The 22228-nt window shown below is 40.1% G+C and overlaps 1 protein-coding gene across 2 annotated transcripts; it reads right to left on the bottom strand.

The window, feature by feature from the left end:
• Positions 1-1157: 1157 nt before the first annotated feature.
• Znf354a (zinc finger protein 354A) lies at positions 1158-20569 on the bottom strand. 2 transcript variants are annotated; one of them, XM_047556990.1, is made up of 5 exons: positions 20387-20569; positions 19343-19427; positions 14219-14345; positions 13620-13718; positions 1158-3289 (listed from the first exon to the last, which is right to left on the bottom strand). In XM_047556990.1, the coding sequence occupies exons 2-5, from the start codon at positions 19373-19375 to the stop codon at positions 1725-1727; spliced, it is 1824 nt and encodes a 607-aa protein (XP_047412946.1). In that variant the 5' UTR covers positions 19376-19427; positions 20387-20569; the 3' UTR covers positions 1158-1724. The 2 variants fall into 2 exon arrangements, with proteins under 2 accessions (XP_047412946.1, XP_047412947.1); XM_047556991.1 differs by lacking the exon at positions 14219-14345 and having other exon boundaries at positions 1159-3289.
• Between the last annotated feature and the right edge of the window lie 1659 nt (positions 20570-22228).

Genomic DNA, 22228 nt, shown 5'->3' with positions numbered 1-22228 from the left:
TTGCACTGCAACATATTGTCATAATTAAGCTATTTTGTCATCTAAAACGAGTAATTATTTACTGTGACATGTTTGCATATTCATTTGATAGTCCCTCAACTCCATCCTCTTCCCCTAGTCTATGACTTCTTGAAGGAAGTTCTGTGTCTTTTTTCTTAAAACTTGCAATGTGTAGTACAGTGCCTGCCCCAACACTGAGATAAAAGAAAATTACTGGACTGGGGGTATAGCTCAGTAGTATAGTGATTGCTGAGCACGCAGGAGGCACTAGGTTTGATCTTTTGCAGTAGGAGGGAAAAACACCAAGTTTATGAAATAATTGATCTTAGTCTGTTTGGGCTGCTATAACAAAATACTTGAGACCAGGTAACTTATGAACAATAGAAACTTTTTTCTCACACTTCTGAGGCTGAGAAGTCCAAGATTAAGGTGCTAGTGGATTGTCTAGTGAGGGGCACCTGGTTCAAAGATGGCATCCTCTGTGTCCCCACTAATGAAAGGGCAGAGTGAGTTACACTGGGACTGTATATTTGTATTTTTGGTACCAGGGATTGAACCTATGGGTGCTTAACCACTGAGCCATGTACTCAGCCTGTTATTAAAATTTTTTTGAGACAAGTTCTCGCCAAGTTGCTTAGGGCCTGTCTAAGTTGCTGAGGTTGGCTTTGAACTTGTGATCCTCTTGTCTCAGTCTCCCAAGCTCCTGGGATTACAGGTGTGTGCCATCACGCTGGGTCCAGGACTACCTTATTAGGAAACTAATCCCATTCAGGAGGGATTAGTCCTATCATGACTTAATCACCTCCCCAAAGGCCATACTTCCTCATATCATCGCCTTAGAGGTTAGAATTTCAACATATGAATTTTTGGAGAACACGCATTCACACCATAGCAACGTATTTTTCAAGATTTAGACACAGGTGTTAGATGTGCTAAACTTCTGATAGGTTTATTTTGTGTGAATTAAAAAAACCCATATTTAGTAGCTTTAAACTCGAAAGTTGCCTATTTTTATATTTAATACACCTAGGTGACAGCCCACAATATTAGTGGGTATAAATTCATAATGATTTCAAAGCAGTAATTTTTTCCCTGAAAACAGAAATTGGGCGGAAATTTTCCAATTCACAGTAATTACTACAACAGAGACCAGATTTTTCTTTCTTTCTTTTTTAATGAAACCTTTTTTTAAAAAGTGAAATCCATGTGCAAAGTTTGATACCAAGACAAGAAAAGGATAAATCCCAGAGACTGAGAGATAGTTTACCATTCATTTTAATCTTTTATTTTGGTCCTTTTCACTAAAAATGTATATTTTTTGACTCATTCATTCATAAGCTTCTAAAATGTTATAAAAAATATTACTGGTGTAGAGTTTGATGTTTTTATGAGAAATCCCTACCGACTTAGATGTTTAAGATGATCACATGTGATATCTAGAATACACTGCTGTAGGAAAGAGGAAAAACAAACACCTTTTATTTTACAAATGCCCAAAGTTAGTGTCTCCACTTATGAATTCTCAGGTTATTTTTTAAAATGTCCGATAGGCATGAATGCTTTTATTTGTTACATAACCAATGTTTATCCATGGGATTTGATAGCTGATGGACACTAAATGATTATAGGCTTTTTTCATATCCATTACATTTATTACATCACTCTTCAGTATTTATTCTCTGATGCGCTTTGGTTTAAGGCTTCCACACATGCAAATCTACTTTCTAGGGTTCTTCTTCCATATGGATTTTATAGTGATTAGTAAGGGATGACCTGTGGTTGAAAAGTTTCCCACATGTATTGCACTCATAGGGTTTCTCTCCTGTATGAATCCTCTGGTGTGCAATACGTGAGGAGCTTTGTCTAAAAGTTTTCCCACATGTATTACATTTAAAGGGTTTCTCTCCTGTATGAATCCTTCGATGTTGAATAAGGGCTGAACTTTGGCCAAATGACATCCCACATTCCCCACATCGATAGGGTTTCTCTCCAGTATGGATTCTCTGATGATTACTAAGGGATGAGTTACACCTGAATGTTTTCCCACACTCATTGCATTTGTAGGGTCTTTCTCCGGTATGCATTCTCTGATGCTGAATGAGAGCTGAACTCTGCCTGAAGGCTTTCCCACACACTTTACATTTACATGGTTTCTCTCCAGTGTGAATTCTCTCATGAATGATAAGTGTTGAATGGGAACTTAAGGCCTTGCCACATTCATTACAATTATAAAACTTCTCACCAGTATGAATTATTCGATGTCTATTGAGCCGTGAAATAGAAGTGAAGCCTTTTCCACATTCATTACATCGATAGGGCTTTTCTCCAGTGTGAATTCGTTCATGTTGAATAAGTGATGCACTCTGACTGAAGGCTCTCCCACATTCACTGCATTTGAAAGGTTTCTCTCCGGTGTGAATTCTCTGATGATAACGAAGAGATGAACTAGACTTAAAGGTATTGCCACATTCATTACACAAGTAGGACTTCTTTCTGGGATGAATTCTTTGACCAGGAAGAGGTGTGCTGCAACTCGATGCCTTCCTACCTGGATTATATTTATAAGGGTTTTCTCCAGCATGGATTTTCTGATGTATAAAAAGGCCTGACCTTCGGCTGAAGGACTTACCACATTCCTTACATCTATAGGATTTCTCTACAGTGTGGGTTCTTAGATGCTTATACAGGGATGTACTGAGAGTGAAGGCTTTCCCACATTCTTTACATATGTAGGGTTTCTCTCCAGTGTGAGTTATTTGATGTTGAATAAGAGCCGAACTTTGGCTAAAGGCTTTGGAACACTCTTTACATTTAAATAATTTCTCTCCACTATGATTTTTCTCATGTTTACGAAGGGATGAAGTATTAATGAAGGTTTTCTCACACATACTACATTGATAGCGCTTATCTGCTGTCATTTTTGGCTGATTAGGTAAATTTGAATTCTGTTTGAAAGTGTTTCCTTTTTTTTCACATTTTGGTGGTGTTTTCTCTCTGGAAACTATCTGTTGCCTAACAATGATTGACTTTGGGTTGACGTTCTGGCTAAATTCAACATTTTTATGGCTTCTTTCTACAGTCACGGTTTTTCTGTGGGTGATTGAAACTATCTGAAAATTTTCCTTTTTATCCTGTTTTTTCTCTAATTTGTCTTCATACATGCACGATTTTTCAGATTTCAAGTCCAAGGGTTCAGGTTCACTCCTTTTGTGTCTGTTCATTATCAGTCTCTGAAGTGAAGAGTCCTGTGTTTGAGTTGACTTTGTGGTCTTATGATTGCTCTTCCATACTGGAGAGAGAGAGAAAAAAAAAAAATTGAAGATGTCTCATGTAATATAGAAGTTAGCTGGTTAGATTAAATGTGAAGATCAAATAAATATTGATGTTATAAAATAAGGTCTTGGTATCTGACAAAAAATACAGAAAGAAGAAAAACTAGGAGAATTAGGCAGTACAGATAAAAAGCAACGGGGCAGAAGTACTAGGGGTAAAAGAAATGAACAAAGTGAACTCAGAGTGAGAGAGAAGAGAAGAAAAAGGGGAGCACGAGTTGGGAAGTGCAATGTAGGATCAGAATCCAAAGCCAATGGAAGACCCCTAGATTATCATCCTGGCATTCTTCCTTGTGTAAGCATTCCTAATCTGGAAAGTTTTCCCTCTTTTGTTTTATGCCCAAATTCCTTTGTATCCTTCAGATTTAAAAGCTAACTCCATGAGTCCTTGACTTTGAACTTCCATAGTCTATTTCCCTTACCCTTGCACTTACCAGAGTGTTTTATATATATATATATATATATAAAATACATACATATTGTATTATGTCTTCCTATATATTTCCCTATTTATAGTCCACTTTCCTTTTCTAGGCATTCTTCAGAAGCAGATCAGCATATCCTATCTTCCTAGAGATCCCTAATTCTATACAAAACTTGTTTTATTAATCTTTCTTAATTACCTACATATTCCTAGTTTCCTGATATCCATCCATGGTATATCCATAGGTATTCATTCATGCTAATTTCATAAATTATACATTCACATACACATATTCAAGTCCCTTGTAGAAACTGCCTTTCAGGACAGCACATGGGTGATCAGGGAGGTTTAAGGGCCAGTTCATATAGCATTACTGAGTTAATCTATAGAGGTACCACAAGGTAGGTGTGAGGCCAAGGGTTATGAGCTGGGAAGACAGCTTACTTATGCATCAAATCAGAAAAGCTATGCAAAGATGGTTGAAAAAAAGTCTAAGATCAACAATAGGCAAGGATATAAAAATGTAAAGCAGGGCTAACATGAAAAATGGTAAAGATTGGAATTCAATAAACATTTCATTTGGGTAATAATATAATTCAGTAAATATTAAACTTTGTCAGGTTATGCACATAGTCTGGCATTTTCTTCCTGGGCTAGACATTATTGTTTAAAGTGATTCTGGCTTCTTATTGTGTTTGAGATTCCTATTTGACATTTGCTTTCTCATCTTTTTCACAGGTAGCAGGGAGAGGAGAGGTGACTTAAGAAGCTTTTATGATTATTTAAGTGAGAAATGGGATGAAGGGACAGATGACTGCATCAGGATACATTACAAAGGAAGTGCTAATGGTACTGAAACTAATGAACTCATAGGATGCTGAGAGGAAAGAGAAAAGTTAAGGATTATATCAAGGTTTCTAGCTTAACAATGATGAACGCTGGTACCAGTCACTGAGAAGAAGAGGAGGAAAAGGGTGAATCTGTTTCAGGTATCTTCGTTATGGCTTAGATGACTTAATGAGCACCTCTGAGACCAACTGAAGGGAGACATTGAAATAGTCAGTTGTATAGATTATTATGGAGATCTGGGGAAAGGTCAGAGCTGAAGATATGCATGTAGGAGTCATCAGCATACAGATTTAACTTAAAGACAAAGAATGGGGAGAAATTGCTTGATTACTGCAACATTTAGAAGTTAAGAAAAAATATCAGGACAGTATGACGTTCTAGAGTCAAAGAGAATAAAAAGTACTCCAGGAAGGAGTGAATAGTCAATTGGGGCAAATACCTTGAGGACTGTAAAACCTGACTGTGGGCAAGATGGAAGCTGTGTGGAGCTTAATCATAGTGCTTGTAGTGAAATAGTAAGGAACAAGGTCTTCAGGAGTACACAGAGGAAACAACAGCAGGTGTGAAAACAAAAACATCAAATGGAAAATGTTTTTGAAAGTTTGGTTTAGAGGAGAATAAGGAAAAGAGACATGGCATTTTTATTTGTAATGGAAGTGGTTACAGATAAAAGGGTCCATATCAATTGTGGTGAACTCATTCTAGCACCAATGTGCCAATGCCTTAGTCTCATGTTTTCCACTGAAGCAGATAGTAGTCTTGGGTTGAGGACACCCTAACTTCTTCATGATCTGCTCAGAATTGTCTACAGCTCTACAAGTATGTCTCCTAAGGTACAGTTCAACCTTTGTTCCAAGAATCAAGCACAGGCCTGAGCTACTGGATGAATGAGGTTAAAACTTAGGGCAGAAGTTTAGAGCTCAGTGATCTTGCTAATGACCACTGCCCTGACCAGTTACTGTCACTAGGTCAAGGTCTTCAAACTTTTCTCTATCTCCGCACCTCCTATGTGAAGGACAATCCTGAATTTTCTCTTTCCTGCCTGTCATTGACACTGGACTATTTCTTAACTGTAGTTAGATGTGTTAATAGTTTTGAGAAAGTTCAGGTTCATTTCAGGTAGCCACAGGACACTTTTGTTTTGTTTAGCATACACTCCTCTTCCTCAGGGTGTGAGGATCCTTCTGCCTTGCTGACACCCAAGACACACTTCTGTCTGTAAGTCCCTAATAAATTGCACTTGGTACAATCCTGTGTCTGTCGGGCTTTTTCTTTCATCTTTCAGCACCTTCCATCTTTGACAGTTGGTTCTTGAACATTCAGTTATACCAAAATGATTTCTTTTCAAAGCTTCTTTTCTATGTTTCCCAGTTCAAAATGACAACATAACATTTTCAATGGCTTTCCCATAAATTCTTCGATTCATTTCATCTTGAAATCTCCTTTCCCTTGCATTCCAAGTCTAGGCAGTCACCGAGTTCTCTTAAATCCCATTAGGTGAAAGGCCTCCAACAGCCAACACTGATCCACCCAAGATCAGTATTTCCTTACTCTACAGTGACTATTGTTATTGACCTTCAATTTGTTCCTTTGGTCCCAGTATCTCATCTATCTAGTATTATTTCCAAATGGATTTATACTCTTAATATGGAAGACTACTCTTGCTATTTCAAAAAGTATTCATTGCTCCTTACTTTATTCATTTACCAAATAGTTAAAAAGTACACAGTATGTGTTAGGCTGTATCCTAGGTACTGGTAATCGACAATACACTACAAATCCTGTAGTGAAAAAAAAACAGTTCATTTCTTCAAGGAGTTTATAGTTTGGCATAGAATTGAAGAAGTGAATAGGCAATCACAATACAATGTGATCATTTCTACAACAAACATGCAAGGTAGAAATGGGTGCAAACATGAGCTTAAACCAATATCCAAACTATCCTTAGATAGTGGTGGGTGCAGGTAGGGAAGAGGTGCAGATGCTGTTTAGAGTTTTCAGATATCTAAGATGAGATTTTAAAGGACCAGTCATAGGATAGATGAGGGTTGAAGACATCATTAGTCTTTGAACCCAATCCAACTTTCAAGATTTATTTTCTGAAGTCTTCTCCCCCATCTTATTCTATAGCCAGATTCATAAAATGATTCAAGTCATTTCTATAAAAATGTTGCTTGTATTTATAGTCTCATAAAGTTTCTAGAATCAGAAAATGAGGGAGCTATATGCAGGGAATTGTATGTATCACCATGATAATAGGTAGGGTGGCACATTTGTAAACATCTTCCAGATGTTTATGTTACTGGAAAAGAGGAACATTCTAGAAACTGTGTGGTTGGTAGCTAGCTTTTAAAACTTTTAATTGTGGAAAATTTGCAGCATATACAAGAGCTAATTGTAGAATGAATCTTCAAGTAAGTTTCAACCACCAACGCTGTTACATCTATAGATTATAATGGGTTATTTGTGTCACATCTCCCAGATATGTTACAGTCCTAATTTCTAGTACTTGAAAAGCTGACCTTATTTGGAAATAGGGTCTCTGCAGATTTGATCAAATTAAGTTGAGGACATTATAGTGGGTCTGAATCCAATTGACTAGTGTCCTTGGAAAATGGGGAAATCTGGCCATAGAAATGCATGGTAAAAAGAGGAGGACACAATGTGGAGGTAGAGGAGGAGTTAGGGCTGATGCAGTCAGAAGTCAGGGAATACCAAGGATTTCTGGCAACACTACATGATAGGAAGAGGCAAGGGGGGAACATGGAGCCTCAGGAGGAGCAGGATCCTGCCAATACCTTGACTTTGGGTCTCCAGACTGTGAGACAACACACTTCTGTTGCCTTAAGCCACCTAGTCTGTGGTAATTTCTTATGGCAGCCATAGCACTATAACATAAACCCTTACCTCTCTTCCACTAAATTATGCTACAGGAGATCTCAGACATCAATTGTTTCATCCATAAATATGTCAAAATTACTCTTATCACTGCCACCAAATTGCACACTATTGTTTGCAGTTATTTTTGTCCTTAGGACATAAACTACAAATAAATCAAACTACTGTGATGTAAAGGAATTTGAAATAATTATTTATGTTGCTAAACTAACCAACCTGAAACACAATTAGAGTCATTCATTTCATTTTGTTTTTAACATCTGGGGGATACTTTTTCATTTTTATTTAATTTTGCTTTATAATTTTATGAAATTTCTTTGTGGTTCCGAAGTCAAATGAAAAAAGATATCTTTAAAAAAAAAACCTCTAGATTCTACTCCGGTTCCCTTCATCTTTTTTCTTCCTTTACCGTGTTGGGAACCATTTTTATTGATCTGCTTTTATCCTTTGTTTTTTTCTGTTTCTATCTTTTTTAAAAAAATAAGTATATACGTAACATACATACTTTTTAAAAAATACTTCCTTGGTCCCTTCTCAGATAACAGCGGAACTTAAAGAGATCTTTATTCCTTTATATGGCTGCATAGAAGTTCACTGTGTGTACTGTGTGTTTATTCAACCAGATTCCTTTGAGGAACCTAATGGGCTAACTCTAATTGTAGCATATCAGAACTTTATATTGGCACATAATAAAGGTATAGCTTTAAATCACTTCCCATATTGCTAATAACATTTATAAAATCCTAATCTCAAGTGGACCTGCTGGCTAACATTACCCAAAGCTGCATGTAACCAAGTCCAGATGTTCTCCCAGCTGAGAAGAGAGAAGACTAGAGCCAGCCCAGAGTGAGGAAGCTCTCTGTGTAGTGACCTGGAAAGAGCTTCACTATGTACCAAGTGAAAGGGGCAGAATAAGGTGTATTATATACTATTTTTATCTCTCTGAATATATGTATATATGTAGTGTATCCTACATTTGTCCACTGGTTCCTCTCACTCACTCCTTATATCCCTCTGGCTTTCTGCCCTTACCACCTAATGCCACTAAGACCTCCACGTGGCTAGGACAAGACACTTTCTTCAGTTCTCACCAAACTTACCTCCAGTAACACCTGACAGCAATCCCTCACTTTCCTTGAGACACTCTCCTCCTAAGCTATAGTGAGCCCATACTATGTCCCATGTTGTGGCTCATTTTTCTTAAGCTATAATCTTCTTTGTGCACTCAGTTTTCTCTACCTGCTCTTTAATTTGTAGAGTTCCCTAGGGTTTAATTCTTGGCCACCAATTCTTCTCACTTTGCCTCTTTCCATTGGCCAGCTTCAATTACAAACTTATACTCTAGGCAGACTTCTCTGTTCTCCACACACAAACTTCCAGCCCATCTACTCAAAACTGCAACTAAGATGTCTTAATGATACCTCAAAGTCAACATGCCTAGAGCCAGACTCATGTCATTCCCTCCAACCTGTTTAACCCCCTGATTCTGTAAATGGCACTATTCTTAATCCAAACCCAAGAACTAGCTTCTTGTTCCCATTATCTAATCAACTATCAAAACTTTTTCATTTTACCATATAATATCTTTCAAATCCATCTACTTCTCACTTCTACTGCTACCATTCTACTATGTGTCATGCCTTGCCTCTGATGGTACCAAACTCTCCAATTTCCTCCTACAGTACTCCTACACTTGACCTCCCTATGGGTTCATTCTTCTCTACCTGGCTGCCTGAAATGCTTCTGCCCCTACCACCTAACATCACTAAGACTTCCATGTGGCTCAAGATTCAATCCTAGCCTCTTTCTTCCTCTTACTGTAATCTGAACATTCTCCACAGGCTAATTTAACCTCACTCATTGTTTTAATTATTCTGTATGGACCAGGTTCTGGAAAATTTACATTCCACACTCAGTCCTGACATCTCCACTTGGATAACTGGGTCAACTAAAGACAACTCAATTTAATTAATTCCAAATGAAATTCATAAATCTCCCAAATTGGATCTTCTTCCACTGTTATATCAGTGAATGATATAGTTGGTGAACAAACCACCAACTAAGCAAGTATGCCTAACAACTCCATTTCTTATTTTCCTTACTAAATTCATCTCCAAGTCCTACTTTTATTTTCCAGATATCTTTGGAATTGGTTCGCTTCTTTCTATTTCCATCAGAACTAATCTAGTCTGAGTCATTCCTGCATTTACTATAAAACTGAAGTCTACTCTGGCCAGCCACTATTTTAGACAATAGGGAAGTGGGAATGAATGAAAGAGGCAATTCTATATAAGGGAGTTTAGAATGCAAAAAAGAGATCATAAATAAATATGTACTATTATGCATGATAAGTGTGCTGAGGGGATAAAGAACATGGAGGAATGAAGGCTGTTTTTAGATTAGCAGAGCCTATTCAGGAGCAGAAACCTGTGGAAAATGAGTTAGCGAGCCATGCATGCATGTGGTCATCAGGAAGAAGAATGGTACCAAACAGGAAAAGCAAGTGCAAAATCCCTGAGGTGACAGCCAGGGTGATCAGAGTCCTTGCATAAAGGGCAGAGCAGAAAGAGAGGAAGGTCAAGAGGCCAGACAACTATAGATCTCTGAAGGTCATAATGAGGACTCTGGGTTGTGCTCCATGGGATAGATGCCTCTAAAGGTTTTAAGTATGGAGCAATATGACATAGTTTATTTTTTAAAAAGATCCTTTTGATAGCGACGAAGAAAAGAAGTTGGTAGCTGGGGAGAGGGGAGGTGCAGAGACCCTGTATGGGTCTTTGTTGGAGGGCTGGGGACAGCAAGAAGCATTAACTCATACAAATTAAACACGGCTGCAGAGCATTATGATTCCACTTGAACTGTGTAAGAAGTCACTTTACAACTCCATTACATGCTATTTGGTAGGGCTGCTGCTAATCTGTATGACACCTTGTGCAAATCAGGAAAAGATGCACTTCCTGCAGGCAGATGCTGCCCCAGCAAACCTCACTGGAGCATAGCAGATAATCCCAGAGGCGACCACCCTGCATTTCAGTCCACCTTAGATGGCTTCTTGCTTTAGGAAGACAAAGGAAAAGAAGGGAAGAAAAAATAATATTTCACTGCATGGATATGATTACCTAGATCATCCTTGGAATCTAATATTTTCACATTTGGTTGTGAACCAAACTTATGAGCTGTACAAATGAATTTAACCCCATTATTATTAGTACAACTATTCCAGAAAAGCACAACCTCAAGTGATTATGCTTTGGGTTCATTTTCTAAGCAAGAGATTCAAATCAGATACAGTCCCTTTGAGCCACGTCCTCCTGTCTCTCAACTTAAAACTTAGAAACCCAGGATGACACAAGTTGTTTTTCTCAGAAGTTTTTTGGATTGTTCCTATTTATGAACAGTTCTGAAGTGAAAAATAACTTTGTAAAAGTGCATTCTTGAAGCAAGTGGAGGTTCTAGGGAGTCCTGCTCTCAGAGCATGAACTTTTCTGTCACTGGCTGTTCAAGGGTTAGGAGTTTGGTTCTGGCTGACAGTTAATATTAGGTACTTCCAAGAATATCCAGGTCCTTCAACTGTCCTCACGGGGAGTGAGATCCCTTTGGGAAGGGCTGTTCAGAGGCCACCACGATCCAGGGACAAGGGAGCCTCACCAGAAGCATAACACATTCATACCACAGATCAGGTCCCCTAGGACTACCACCTGACATCCACCTTTCACCAAAGAGAGAAGGGCCATCCCAACCCACAGAAGCGGGGAGCAGCACAGAAAACAGTTCCCTCATTTCACTTAGTGATCACTCATGGCCTTCCTTCAAGACTGAGGATGTTTTCCAGCACTGAGGAGGGGCGAGTTGAGCCCATTGTCAGATGCCCCAGTCTCTCCCTGGAAAGCTCTGAACCCTGGTCCTATTTCTACTCAGTCTAATCCCACTCACACTCACCTCTCTCATGAAGGAGACTCATTCCTCCTTCAGCAGCTCCCAAGGCAGATCACAGGTTATGATTCTTCCTCCTCTTCCTCTGATCTTTCCGACAAGAGTCAGGCCTCATAGAATAACTAGACTGATGCCTCTTAACTCTCAAATTTTCCTGCTATCTGTGCTCTCTGTTTATATTGAGGTGGTTTCTGGCAGTATCCACAGAATTCATATATTTCTCCAAAATGAGGGTTAAAAAGACAGACAACTGGGGTTTCCATCTCAGGAACTGTCACCGTGTCTGAGAAGAGAGCTCCAACACAGCACTGTTGTACCAAGGCAGTCTGTCTCACTCCTCCCTGGGCCAGGACCTGGGGGGTTGTCACTGGATGTCTGACCTGATGTAGCCTCCTATGTGTCTCCCCTGCATGCTCTCAGGCTCCCTAAGTCACTGAAAGCTGCTGTCTGTGGAGGGTGAACCTGGGTGCAGCTCCAGGAAACTCACAACTCTTCAGCCCTCCCAGGCTCTCTAATTCTCAGACCAAATCCTGTGACGGGGCTGGAGCTCAGTGGGATCTGTTTCCACTGCTGTCATTTCTGCAGTTTCTTCTACTCTTCTCCTTCCTTGACACTGACTTCCTTTCTCCAGACCTTCCCTGGCACCAATTCCTAGGCCTCCATAAGCTCGGATCCCCAGCCTTTCTTGGTTGTTAGCACTTCTTCTATTTCTCTCCTCTGATAATTTAACCTTAGGCTCAGTTGCAGAGTCCTTTCTCTCTTAGCCACCTCTCAAATGTTGGTTTCCTAGGAGTCGTTTTCTTCTCTTTACCTTCACCTGGTCAACTCAAGGTGGCAAATACCCCTTTGAACTGAGGGTTCCCTGTCCTCTGCTTGGAGTGCCAACCAGTCAGTCTCCCTTATACATCTGCCCACCTGTAATCTCTACCCATGTGTTTTACTCACATCTTAAATGAAAACCATCTCACACTGAATTCCTTATACACCCTTATCAAGCAGACTTCTCCTCTGCCCCCATTCTCATAGCAGGTGCCTCTCTCCAGGCCCACTAGCTTCTTGCCTGAATTCCTATGATAGCGCTGTAAGGCTTCTCACCTCTAGTTTTTTTTGTTTTTGTTTTTAAGTTATAGCTGTACACAGTACCTTTTAATTTTTAATTTTTTATGTGGTGCTGAGGATCAAACCCAGTGCCTCACACTTGTTAGGCAAGCGCTCTACCACTGAGCTACAAACCCAGTCCTCCATCTCTAGTTGTGCCTCACTTTAAATCTACCCTCATAATGCTTTCTACCTGAACATTCTTATTAACTTCCAATCAAGAGAACTTCATGACTATATTCTCTTTGTGAAAATTGAAACATTACATGGAAACAAAGTCCCCTTTTATTAGACTCATTCCAAGAGTAACTGCTGTTAATAGTTAAGGTGTGTCCTTGTAACCTTGTGTGTTCTTTGGAAACTTCCTCTCTGTGCTTGTTTGTGTATTTCACAAACACACACATACTTTTCTTTAAACATAAACAGAAATATATGGTAATATTTTGAAACTTGCTTTATTCCTTAATGTGCCTTGCAGTTGGGTCCACATCAGGGTGTTCTTTCTTTCTAAACTGTGGCCACGTTTGCCAGAGTAAGGACACACCATTGTTTCTTTAACCATTCATTTATTAAGTAACATTTACTTCTGATTCAGACTAATTTTTCTAAAATAACATGGATAAAAAAATTCTGCTTAAATTTCTCAAATATTTCCAGTCATTCATAGAACAGTTCAAATCTCTTAGAACTGTACCAAAGCATTTACAATGTAGCCCTCAGACAGCCTCTCATCTCATTTCCTTCCTTGGCTCCTTCTTTTCCTATACATACCTGCAGCTTCAGCCAGAATGAATTATTTGTAATCCCTTAAAATACAGCATTTGTTGAAAGAATACATGAAAATGCAGTCCTTTTCAGAAATAACAGGAAAAATAAAAAGAGATCTGGAGAGACTCTTTGTGAAGTGATTATAAGAAAAGAAGAGAAAGCATATGTCTAGGAACTTGGGCTTTCCCTTCCCTATCACTTCTTGAGACCTGAGAACCCTAAATTAAGTTTCCCAACCAACACTCTAAGCTGCACCCTCTTCTGAACCAGAATGATGCCTGCGGTGATTCTGGGGCACCGTGGTGTCACCCACTCACCAAGAGAGGAGCCTCCAGGACTTCCTTTCTCCATCTTCCAGGGATCTTCTCCTTGCTGCAACAGGGATATCACTTTTGGTTTAATAAATGGGAGTCTTCCTAATAGAAAATAAAATAAAATAATTGAAATTAAAAAGCTCAGAAAAAAATAAAACTAAGAGAAATATGTTACAGAGACTTCATGGGGCCCACAAAGCCTATACTACCTGGCCTTTTATAAATAAAGTTTGCTGACCCTAGAAAAAACAAATGGGAAAGGCAAGTGGAAAGTCCGGAGGATGGTTGAAGCCTTCTGCCCAGAGATGAACACACCAAAGAACAGTCACAGTGGGAAAATGATACCTGAACTATGAAGAAACTTTTAATGTGCAATTACATAGAGGGAAGGGGATGGTTACCAAGACCACCTCCTCCATTCCTGTACACAGGGCAATTCCATGCCTTAAGGGGAATATGCTTTCAATATTTATTTGCTGAGATCTGATTCATATAATCCTAAGGCAAAGCTCAGTTAAAGACTTTTGGTGACCCACAGCTTTATTCAGGGAAGGAAGTGCTGAGATCTAATTTCTGAACTGTGTCCACAGGGAGTTCCTTACCCAGTGAGGCCAGGTTACTATAGTTCTCCAGCATCACCTCCCGGTACAAGCTTCTCTGAGAAGGATCCAGCTTTCTCCACTCATCTCGAGTAAAGAGCACAGCCACATCCTCGAACGTTACTGATACCTGTTAAGAACAAGCCATTCCAGCTCACCCAGGACCAGCCCTCACACAGCGAGTAGATAGTGGAAACGGAGGTGGACAGGCTACCATGAAATCCTGCTGATACTACTATTCAAGGTTCTCAAGGGGCCAAGTCATTTGCTTAATGAATAATCATCTAGTGACAAAAACACAATGAGCAGCAGGAAGTATGAATGTAGCTGCTGTAGCTTGGATCTTGAATGATCCCCAAAGGCCAAAGATGCTACTGTAAGGTGGCGGAAACTTCAAGAGGTGTGGCCTACTGAAAGGAAGTTAGGTCAATGGGGGTGAGCTCTTGTAGGGGATTTGGGACCGGCTCCTTCTTGTCTCTCTCTATTTTCCAGCTGTCATGATGTGAGCAGCTTCCTCTGCCATGCACTACCAGCTATGATGTACTGTTCTGCCATAGGCCAAAAGTGACAGTCAAGTAACCATGGGCTGAACCTCTGAAACCATGAGCCTAAATAAACATCTCCTCCTTATAAATTTATTACCTAAGGTATTTTGTAATAGTAATGGAAAGCTGATTAACACACTAGCCTTGTGTTAACCACTATGAGAGATGTGTAAAGGGAATAAGGCCATTAGTGGGAGTGTTAATTAATCTGTCTAACAGAGATTTGATAATACATATTACAAAGGTTGGAAATGTGTATGTTCTTTAACTTACCAAGGACTGTATTTGTACTATAACGAACAGTACACAAAATTGCATATACAAGTTAACTTATCATGGTGCTTGCAATAGCAAAAAATGGAAAAAATATTCACTGATGAAGACAAAGTTAAATAACTTAAGACAGGCACTGAGTTTGAGGATAGTAATTGCAAAAATTAAAAGAGCTGTCAGTTATCAAATGCTTTCTATGGGCCAAGTAGTGCTCTTAGAGCTTTACGTTAATCTTTTGTGTATAATCTTTTTAATCTTCACCACAACTTAAGGTGGTAATATCATTTCCCCATTCTGCATAAGAAAGAAAAAAAAAAAAAAAAACAAAGTACAGAAAGAATAAGAAATCTGTCCAAGTCACACAGCTGGTCAGTGACTGAAGTGGAATTCCAATTCCAGTGGTTGTCCAAGGCTCCATTCTTAATCAATCTGTACATTTGCCCCTCAGTGCCTACCACACAGGGTTAAGAATATATAAATGAGATAACCTATATAAGAAGCTGAATTACTTTGAAGAAGCCACATCTATATTTTGAATTAATTTTTATTGGTGCATTATAATTACACATAGTAATGGAACTTATTGCCACATAGTTGTACATACATATAACATAAATTGGTCAATTTCATTCTCCAGTCCCACATCTCTATTAAAGATCATGTAGACTGACCTCAGCTCAGAACATCCTGATTGTGGAGATGGCAAGTTGCAGGTTAAGAGACAAAATTAGCTTGGGCTACCTTTAGAGTCTTTAGAAAAAGAATCATTTACTTTAATTTTTGTATCTGACCTAACATTCTCCTATTAGGTAAACCTCTTAGAATGTATGAACAGCTTAACAGACCTCTAGTCTCCACCAATCCAAAAGCTAAGAATGCTGTAACATTCAATAACTATAGGAAAGACTTTTCCTCTTTGTTACAGTTCACCTACCTAATGCCCCCACCAACATATTTCTTAAACTTATTGATTCATGACTTTGTTTTTTGGCTATAAAAGTTCACGTATCCTCTTCCATAGCAGAACAAGTTATTCAGGCAACTTGAATCCAAGTCCCTGTGTCACTCATATGTGGTTCAGAGTAAACTATTTTATTCTCTTTAAAGTTGTTGTTTTATGTCAACATTTACAATGGAGATGGATAGAGATGATGGTTTCTTAACAATGTGAATGTATATATTTAAAATGTCACTGAATTTTACACTCAAAAGTGGTTAAGATTATACAGTATGTACATTTTAGAATAAAAATAAAAAAAAATACGTATACATATAAATGAATGGACATAGAAAATGATTCTTATAGATACAAACCAAAGAGCTGTAAATGGTTATGTCTAGATGTTGAAGCAAGTGATTTTACTTTCTTTTTTATAAATGTTGTGATATTGTGAAATTTGGTCTTCATCCCATTTCTTGGTACACAGTTCCTAAAATCCATAGAATCTTCAAAGTGATAAATGACAAGTGACCTTTTGTATGCTAAGAATTGACAAAGAGTAGGGGCTGATGGTGAAGTTGGTCAATGATTTAATATATTGTGCCTGTGTTAATGGAGCCTCCATAAAAACTTGAAAAGAAAGGATTTGGAGAGTCTGAGAGTTGAACACATGGAGGTTTCTGGAGAGTGGCACACCCATACCTCATTCTATGTACTTTTTTTTTTTTTTATCAGTATCCTTTCTGATAACTTATTTTTTTGGTGATAACTTTTATAATAAGCTGATAAATGTTTCCCTTAATTCTGTGAGCTGCTCTACCAAATTAATAAAGGAGGGGGTTGCCAGGGAACCCTAATTAATTAGCTGGTTGGTCATAACTGGTGTCTGGATTGGGGAAAATCTTGTGGGGCTGAGCCCTCAAACTATGGGACCTGTTGTTACTGCCAGGAAGACAGTGTCAAAATTAAATTGAATTAGAGGACACCTAGCCAGGGTCTGCTTGTAGCATTACTTGCTTGGTAGGTGAGGAATCTCCTTACACTGCCACTCCTAGTGTCATGTTGAGAGAGTATAGCGGGAAAAATGACTTTTACTATTCAAATATTTTTTTAATTCTCTGAAATTTCTACCATGAGCATGCAATATATGACAAGAAAAATAATTTATTGGTATATAGAAGGAATATAAGAAATGATCTTTGCCTTCAAAGAATTTATAATCCAAATGACATACACGGAAAATACATTAAATAATTTGAACAATGAAAGACTGCTGTGTAGGGGTTGGGGATATCACTCAGTGGCAGAATGTGTGTCTGACAAGCAAAAGCCCTGGATTCGATCCCCAGCATTGCAATAAAACAAAACTGGCAGGACAGGCAACACCATATGCCATCTTCTAGTTCAAACTTCATTTTAGTGACAAGGAAAATAAGATCAAGTACAACCAAGATCTGAGATCACATGCTTTACTAGTGGCAGTAGCAAGACCATAACTTAAGTAATCTAGTTGTGAAGTCAGCACTCTCTCTGGTCTTAAACTTCCTGTCACTGAGTTTTACATACCACACCACCCCATACTAACCCATGGGCAGCAGGTGAGGATAGGGATACAGCTGGGGATTTGCTTTGCAGAAAAGGATGGAGAAGGTTCTGGGCAGAAGAGCAACTTGGCCCTGTTGGAATGGAATGGGAAAGGAATAAAGAAAACAGAGCAGCTCAAACATACAATGGTGGGTCCTGGCCAGAGCTTCAGAAGATCAAACTCCATCATGTTTGTGCATCTATAAATAATGCCATAGTGCTAAAGTGCCCTGGAACAGGTACCTGGGTCTGTCCATACTCTGAAAGATGTACCGAGGAGTGGCTGGTCCAAGCATGGATTGGAGGCCATATGTGCATGAGCACAAACTTGGGTTACTTGACTTCTTTGAGCCTCAGTTTCCTCATATGTCTATAAAATTGGGATGTTTTAGTCAGTTTTCAGTTACTGTAACAAACACCTAAGGTGGTTTATTTTGGTTTACAGTTTTGGCGGTTTCAATCCTATTGTTTTTTGTATGCCCTTCAAAGGCACACTTTCAATGATGTAACTTCCTCCTACTAGATCCCACTTCCCAAAAGTTCCACCACCTCCTAATAGTACCACAGGTTTAAGGGCCACATCTTAAACACATGGGCCTTTGGGGACATTTAAGGTCTAAATTATATAGGGGATAATAGCCATGCTTTTGTGAGAAATGAGAAATAACAAATGCAAAACCCTCAGAACATTCCCCAGCATGTTGGACACTCAAGAAATACCAACTGTTAGTGTTAGATGAAGGTAAGTAGAGAAAGGACCAGTATTTTCTGGGTCCTAGCAACATTATATAATTAAAAAACATTTTTATGATGCTGGGAATCAAATCCAGGGCCTTGTAAAAGCTAGGCAAGCACTCTACCTCCAGGCCTTCCTTAGCAATTTCCATTCATGAAATTAATATTATTATTAATATAGTATCATTCAGCTACCACAATAAACACACCCTGAGCAATTATTATGTGCCCAGCCCTGATCTACACACCTTACAAATACTAATTTATGTCATCCTCTAATCTATCCTAGGAGGTAGGCATAGTTATTATTTTGATTTCATAGGTGAGGAAACTGAGGCACTGAGAGATAGAGTTATTTGCCAAGGCCCACAAACAATAACAAAGGAATTGAGTTAAAACCTGGCTGTCTGGCTTGAGGACCCTAACCACAGTGTGTACTGCTTCTCCACCACCAATATCTCATGAGATCCCCATGGAAACCTCTTGCAGCTTCCTGAGGAGTACTCTCTTTGCCCTTACAGAAAGAGAACTCTCCAACATGGTTATTTTTCTTCACAGGTTATGTCACCTGGATGGGGTGCCTCCTTTAGTTGCCCAACATAGAGATGAAAATGGCAGGTCAAGATCAGTTTTTACTGAGACTAAAAACTGGTATAGGCAAAGCACTTGCTCAGGGTTCAGGGAAAAAAGCATTTTGCCAAGGGAAGGGAGGAAGACAAGAATAAGTGAAGGAGGGAGGGCTAGAAAAGAATTTTATCAGGTTTGCATGTTGTTCTGTCCCTGGTGTTACATTACTTGTGGCGTCTTACCTTATCAAATTAGTAATCACAATGGATTGAGATTAATGAACAAAAGTGTGTTTAACAAGAAAAAAGTGGATACTAGACATGTGTGAGCATGGGCAGTATTCCTTACAGAATCTACCATCTGTAAAGGTGAACCAGCTCCCCCAAGATCAAAGGACCAGAGCTCCAAATTCTGGTGAAGGTTGTATTGTAAGAGAGAGAGGGAAAATCCACCTACTAAGAACAGAGATGGCAGTGAGCTCACCTGGGACCTTGCTTCCCTTTGCTCAGGAGCCATGTCTTTTCTGGGCTCTTCCCCCCAGGGTGGGTGCAGTCTCCAGAAGGTGGATCTAAGAGAAGAAAAAGGAACCATGAGAAAGCCCCCTCTGCTTTCCACCCCTCAGTACCAGGAGCTCTGAAATTCTTTCAGACCCCATGTGACCACAGAGGGAAGTCAGAAGGAGCTGGGAGTGGACAAAATCAGAGAAAAGGGCTGGGGGCATCCTGGACCACAGTCCCCACTCTTTGTGGCTTTGGAGCTTTCCAGAAGCAAGACTCAGAAGGACACAGGACTCCATCAGCAGCAGGGACTCACTGAGCCTCACAAAGTGCCAGGCACCAACAGCCTCACGCTGTTTAATCCCAGAGTCAGCTGGCATGGCTAGAACTCCATTTTATAGATCAGAAAATTGAGGTCAGAATGCACCAGTTCACACAGTGAGAATGGCACGAGGATTCTGGTCCCCGAGCATCTGCTCTAATCTCACTGTGCATCGTGCAATTTTCCTCTAAAATTTCCAACTAATTCCTCTGTTTCCTGTAAAGGAATCAATTCCCAGATTTTAGAGAAAGCTGTTCCAGAGAAGGAAAACAGTCGCTTTCCTATGGAGGGAAGGGGGTCAGGCAGAGAAACCAAAGACCTGGATACTAGTCCTCACTGTGCCATCGGGGAGCCGAGCACCCCTCTCCTCCGTGAAGCAGGTCACGATGCCTGTCATGGCACAGTGCTGAAGCCATAGGGACGAAGCTCATTTTCTCACGCGTTCCACCAAGGCCGGTAGGCAGGGCAGGGAACGCGCTGTGGACAGACCTGGGGAAGCAGGTGGGCCAGCCGCAAACCCGGGTCAAGTGCCCCACCTGACGCGCCTGGGGCGACATCACGGAAAACTAGTGGGGACAAGCGACAGGCCCTGGGGTGTCGCCCGGACCACAATGGTTTTTCGGCACACCTCGCGGGCCTGTTCCCCAAGCCCGGGCGCCGCATCCTCCCGAGGCCCAGGTCCGCCTCCCACCGCCCTCTACCGCTCACCTCCCCAGGCTTGGGGCTCCTGGGGCGATGCCTCGCCAGGCCGCGCTTCGCAGGCGGGAGGCTCCGGAACCGCCCCTCCCGCCAGCAGCCTAGCGTCGGGACCCCGGCCGCGAGCGACCTGGCCCCGGAGTCGCGCGCCGGCGGCAGTCGCTCCGCTGCAGCAGCAAAGGTCCAGGAGGGCCGGGCAGGGTGGGACAGGGTTAGCCGCTAATGCCTCTGGGAAATGTAGTCCACTCGAGCCTCGAGGCTTCTGGGAAGTGTAGTTCTCCGCAGTTAAGAGGCCAGGCGCTGGCTGAACCTATATGGTGCTCACACTCTAGCTGAGGGCTCCCTCTAGTGCGCAAGGGTTTGCTTGCGCCCTCCATGAGTCTTGGATTCCAGGAAGTGAATACTTCATCGAGGGCACTACCTTGTACTCTTTGTGTGAGTGATGGTGTTGCCACCAGACGCTAGCCAAGAACCAGCCCTTGTCCCTTGCAGTTGTTCATTGAAAGGATACAGAACGCCTCCTACGTGCCAAGACTTGTGAGCAATTTGAAATAATGTCTGCAAATAAACCGAACATCTTTGCTTTGGAGTAACTGTTAGCGGGTAGGGACAGACAGTGAGCAACTAACGTAATTATATAGCATTTTAGAGGATAAGCGTTATGAGAAAAATCAAAAGAAGAGCATGGTTGGAGGTATCTGGGACGATTTGGTAGATTGAATAGGATAGCCCGGGCAGGTGGCAATGGAGCAAAGACTCTGAGGTAGTGAGGGAAGTAGGAAATGGAGGGGATGAACTCAGGTACTGAAAAGCCAACGGATAATTTTATGTTTAAGTAAATTTCTTTTTTTTTTCCAGTTACAAAGCCCGGCGCAATGGCACACTCCTGTACTCCTAGCTACTCAGGAGCGTGAGGCAGGAGGATCATCAGTTCCAGGCCAGCCGGAGCGACATAGTGAGACTTTGTTTGAAATAAATAAATATCAGTTACAAGACAAATTCAGAAAGTTTGACAGATCTTGAAAAGTTGAAAGAAAAACGCCCTTGATGCCACTAGTCAGAAATTAGTGGTAAACATTTTTTTTACAGTGCTACATATAATTTATTAATTTAGTAGTTTAGTCTCAATATTTAGCAAGTTTGTTTAAAAATTAATATTCCCGTTGGTTTGTAGTGGCATTAATATAAATGCATAATTTCAAAGTCAACATTCCATTCACTGTGAACATAAAGCTTCTTGAAAGATAGTTGTGGTTTTTGGTACAGTAATGACTGTGGCTGTTGGGATAGTACTGTTCAAAGTCAAGACAGGCAGGTTTGGAAAAGCATAAACTATACAAACACACTTTCAGTATGCTACTATTTCCCACCCTTTTCTATAAACACTTGCCTGTAATACAGTATAATTCATTTCCTCAAATTTGAAAAAAAAACAATCAAGATGAATACATTTTCATCTTCATTTCAAAATAACTTCTTTAAATGAAAAAAAAGTTCCTTAGGTTTGTCAAGTTTGGTCAAGAGATGGCTTTCAGTATTTTCTTCACGTACAATTTATTACCCTATCTTAGTGACTCATTACAACCAGTTTGGCAATAAGACCTCCAGCACTTTACGAACAACCTTATTCAACAGATTTTAAGATTGTTTAACCTACACTTGAATTCTGAAGACCATGAATTAAAACAAAGTCTCAAAACATGACCATGCATCATCACCATTGGAACCTGTGAATTATTGCAAATAACCTCACCTGCGTAAATAATTCAACATAAACTTTTGGGGAGGGGGCATAAAATAAATACTATAGTATTTCTTCATCTCTATTTAATGCTATTAGGATCAGAAGAAAAG

The sequence above is a fragment of the Sciurus carolinensis genome, chromosome 6, assembly GCF_902686445.1.
Source record: "Sciurus carolinensis chromosome 6, mSciCar1.2, whole genome shotgun sequence".
NCBI lineage: Eukaryota > Metazoa > Chordata > Mammalia > Rodentia > Sciuridae > Sciurus > Sciurus carolinensis.
This window is presented reverse-complemented; position numbering and strand designations above follow the sequence as displayed.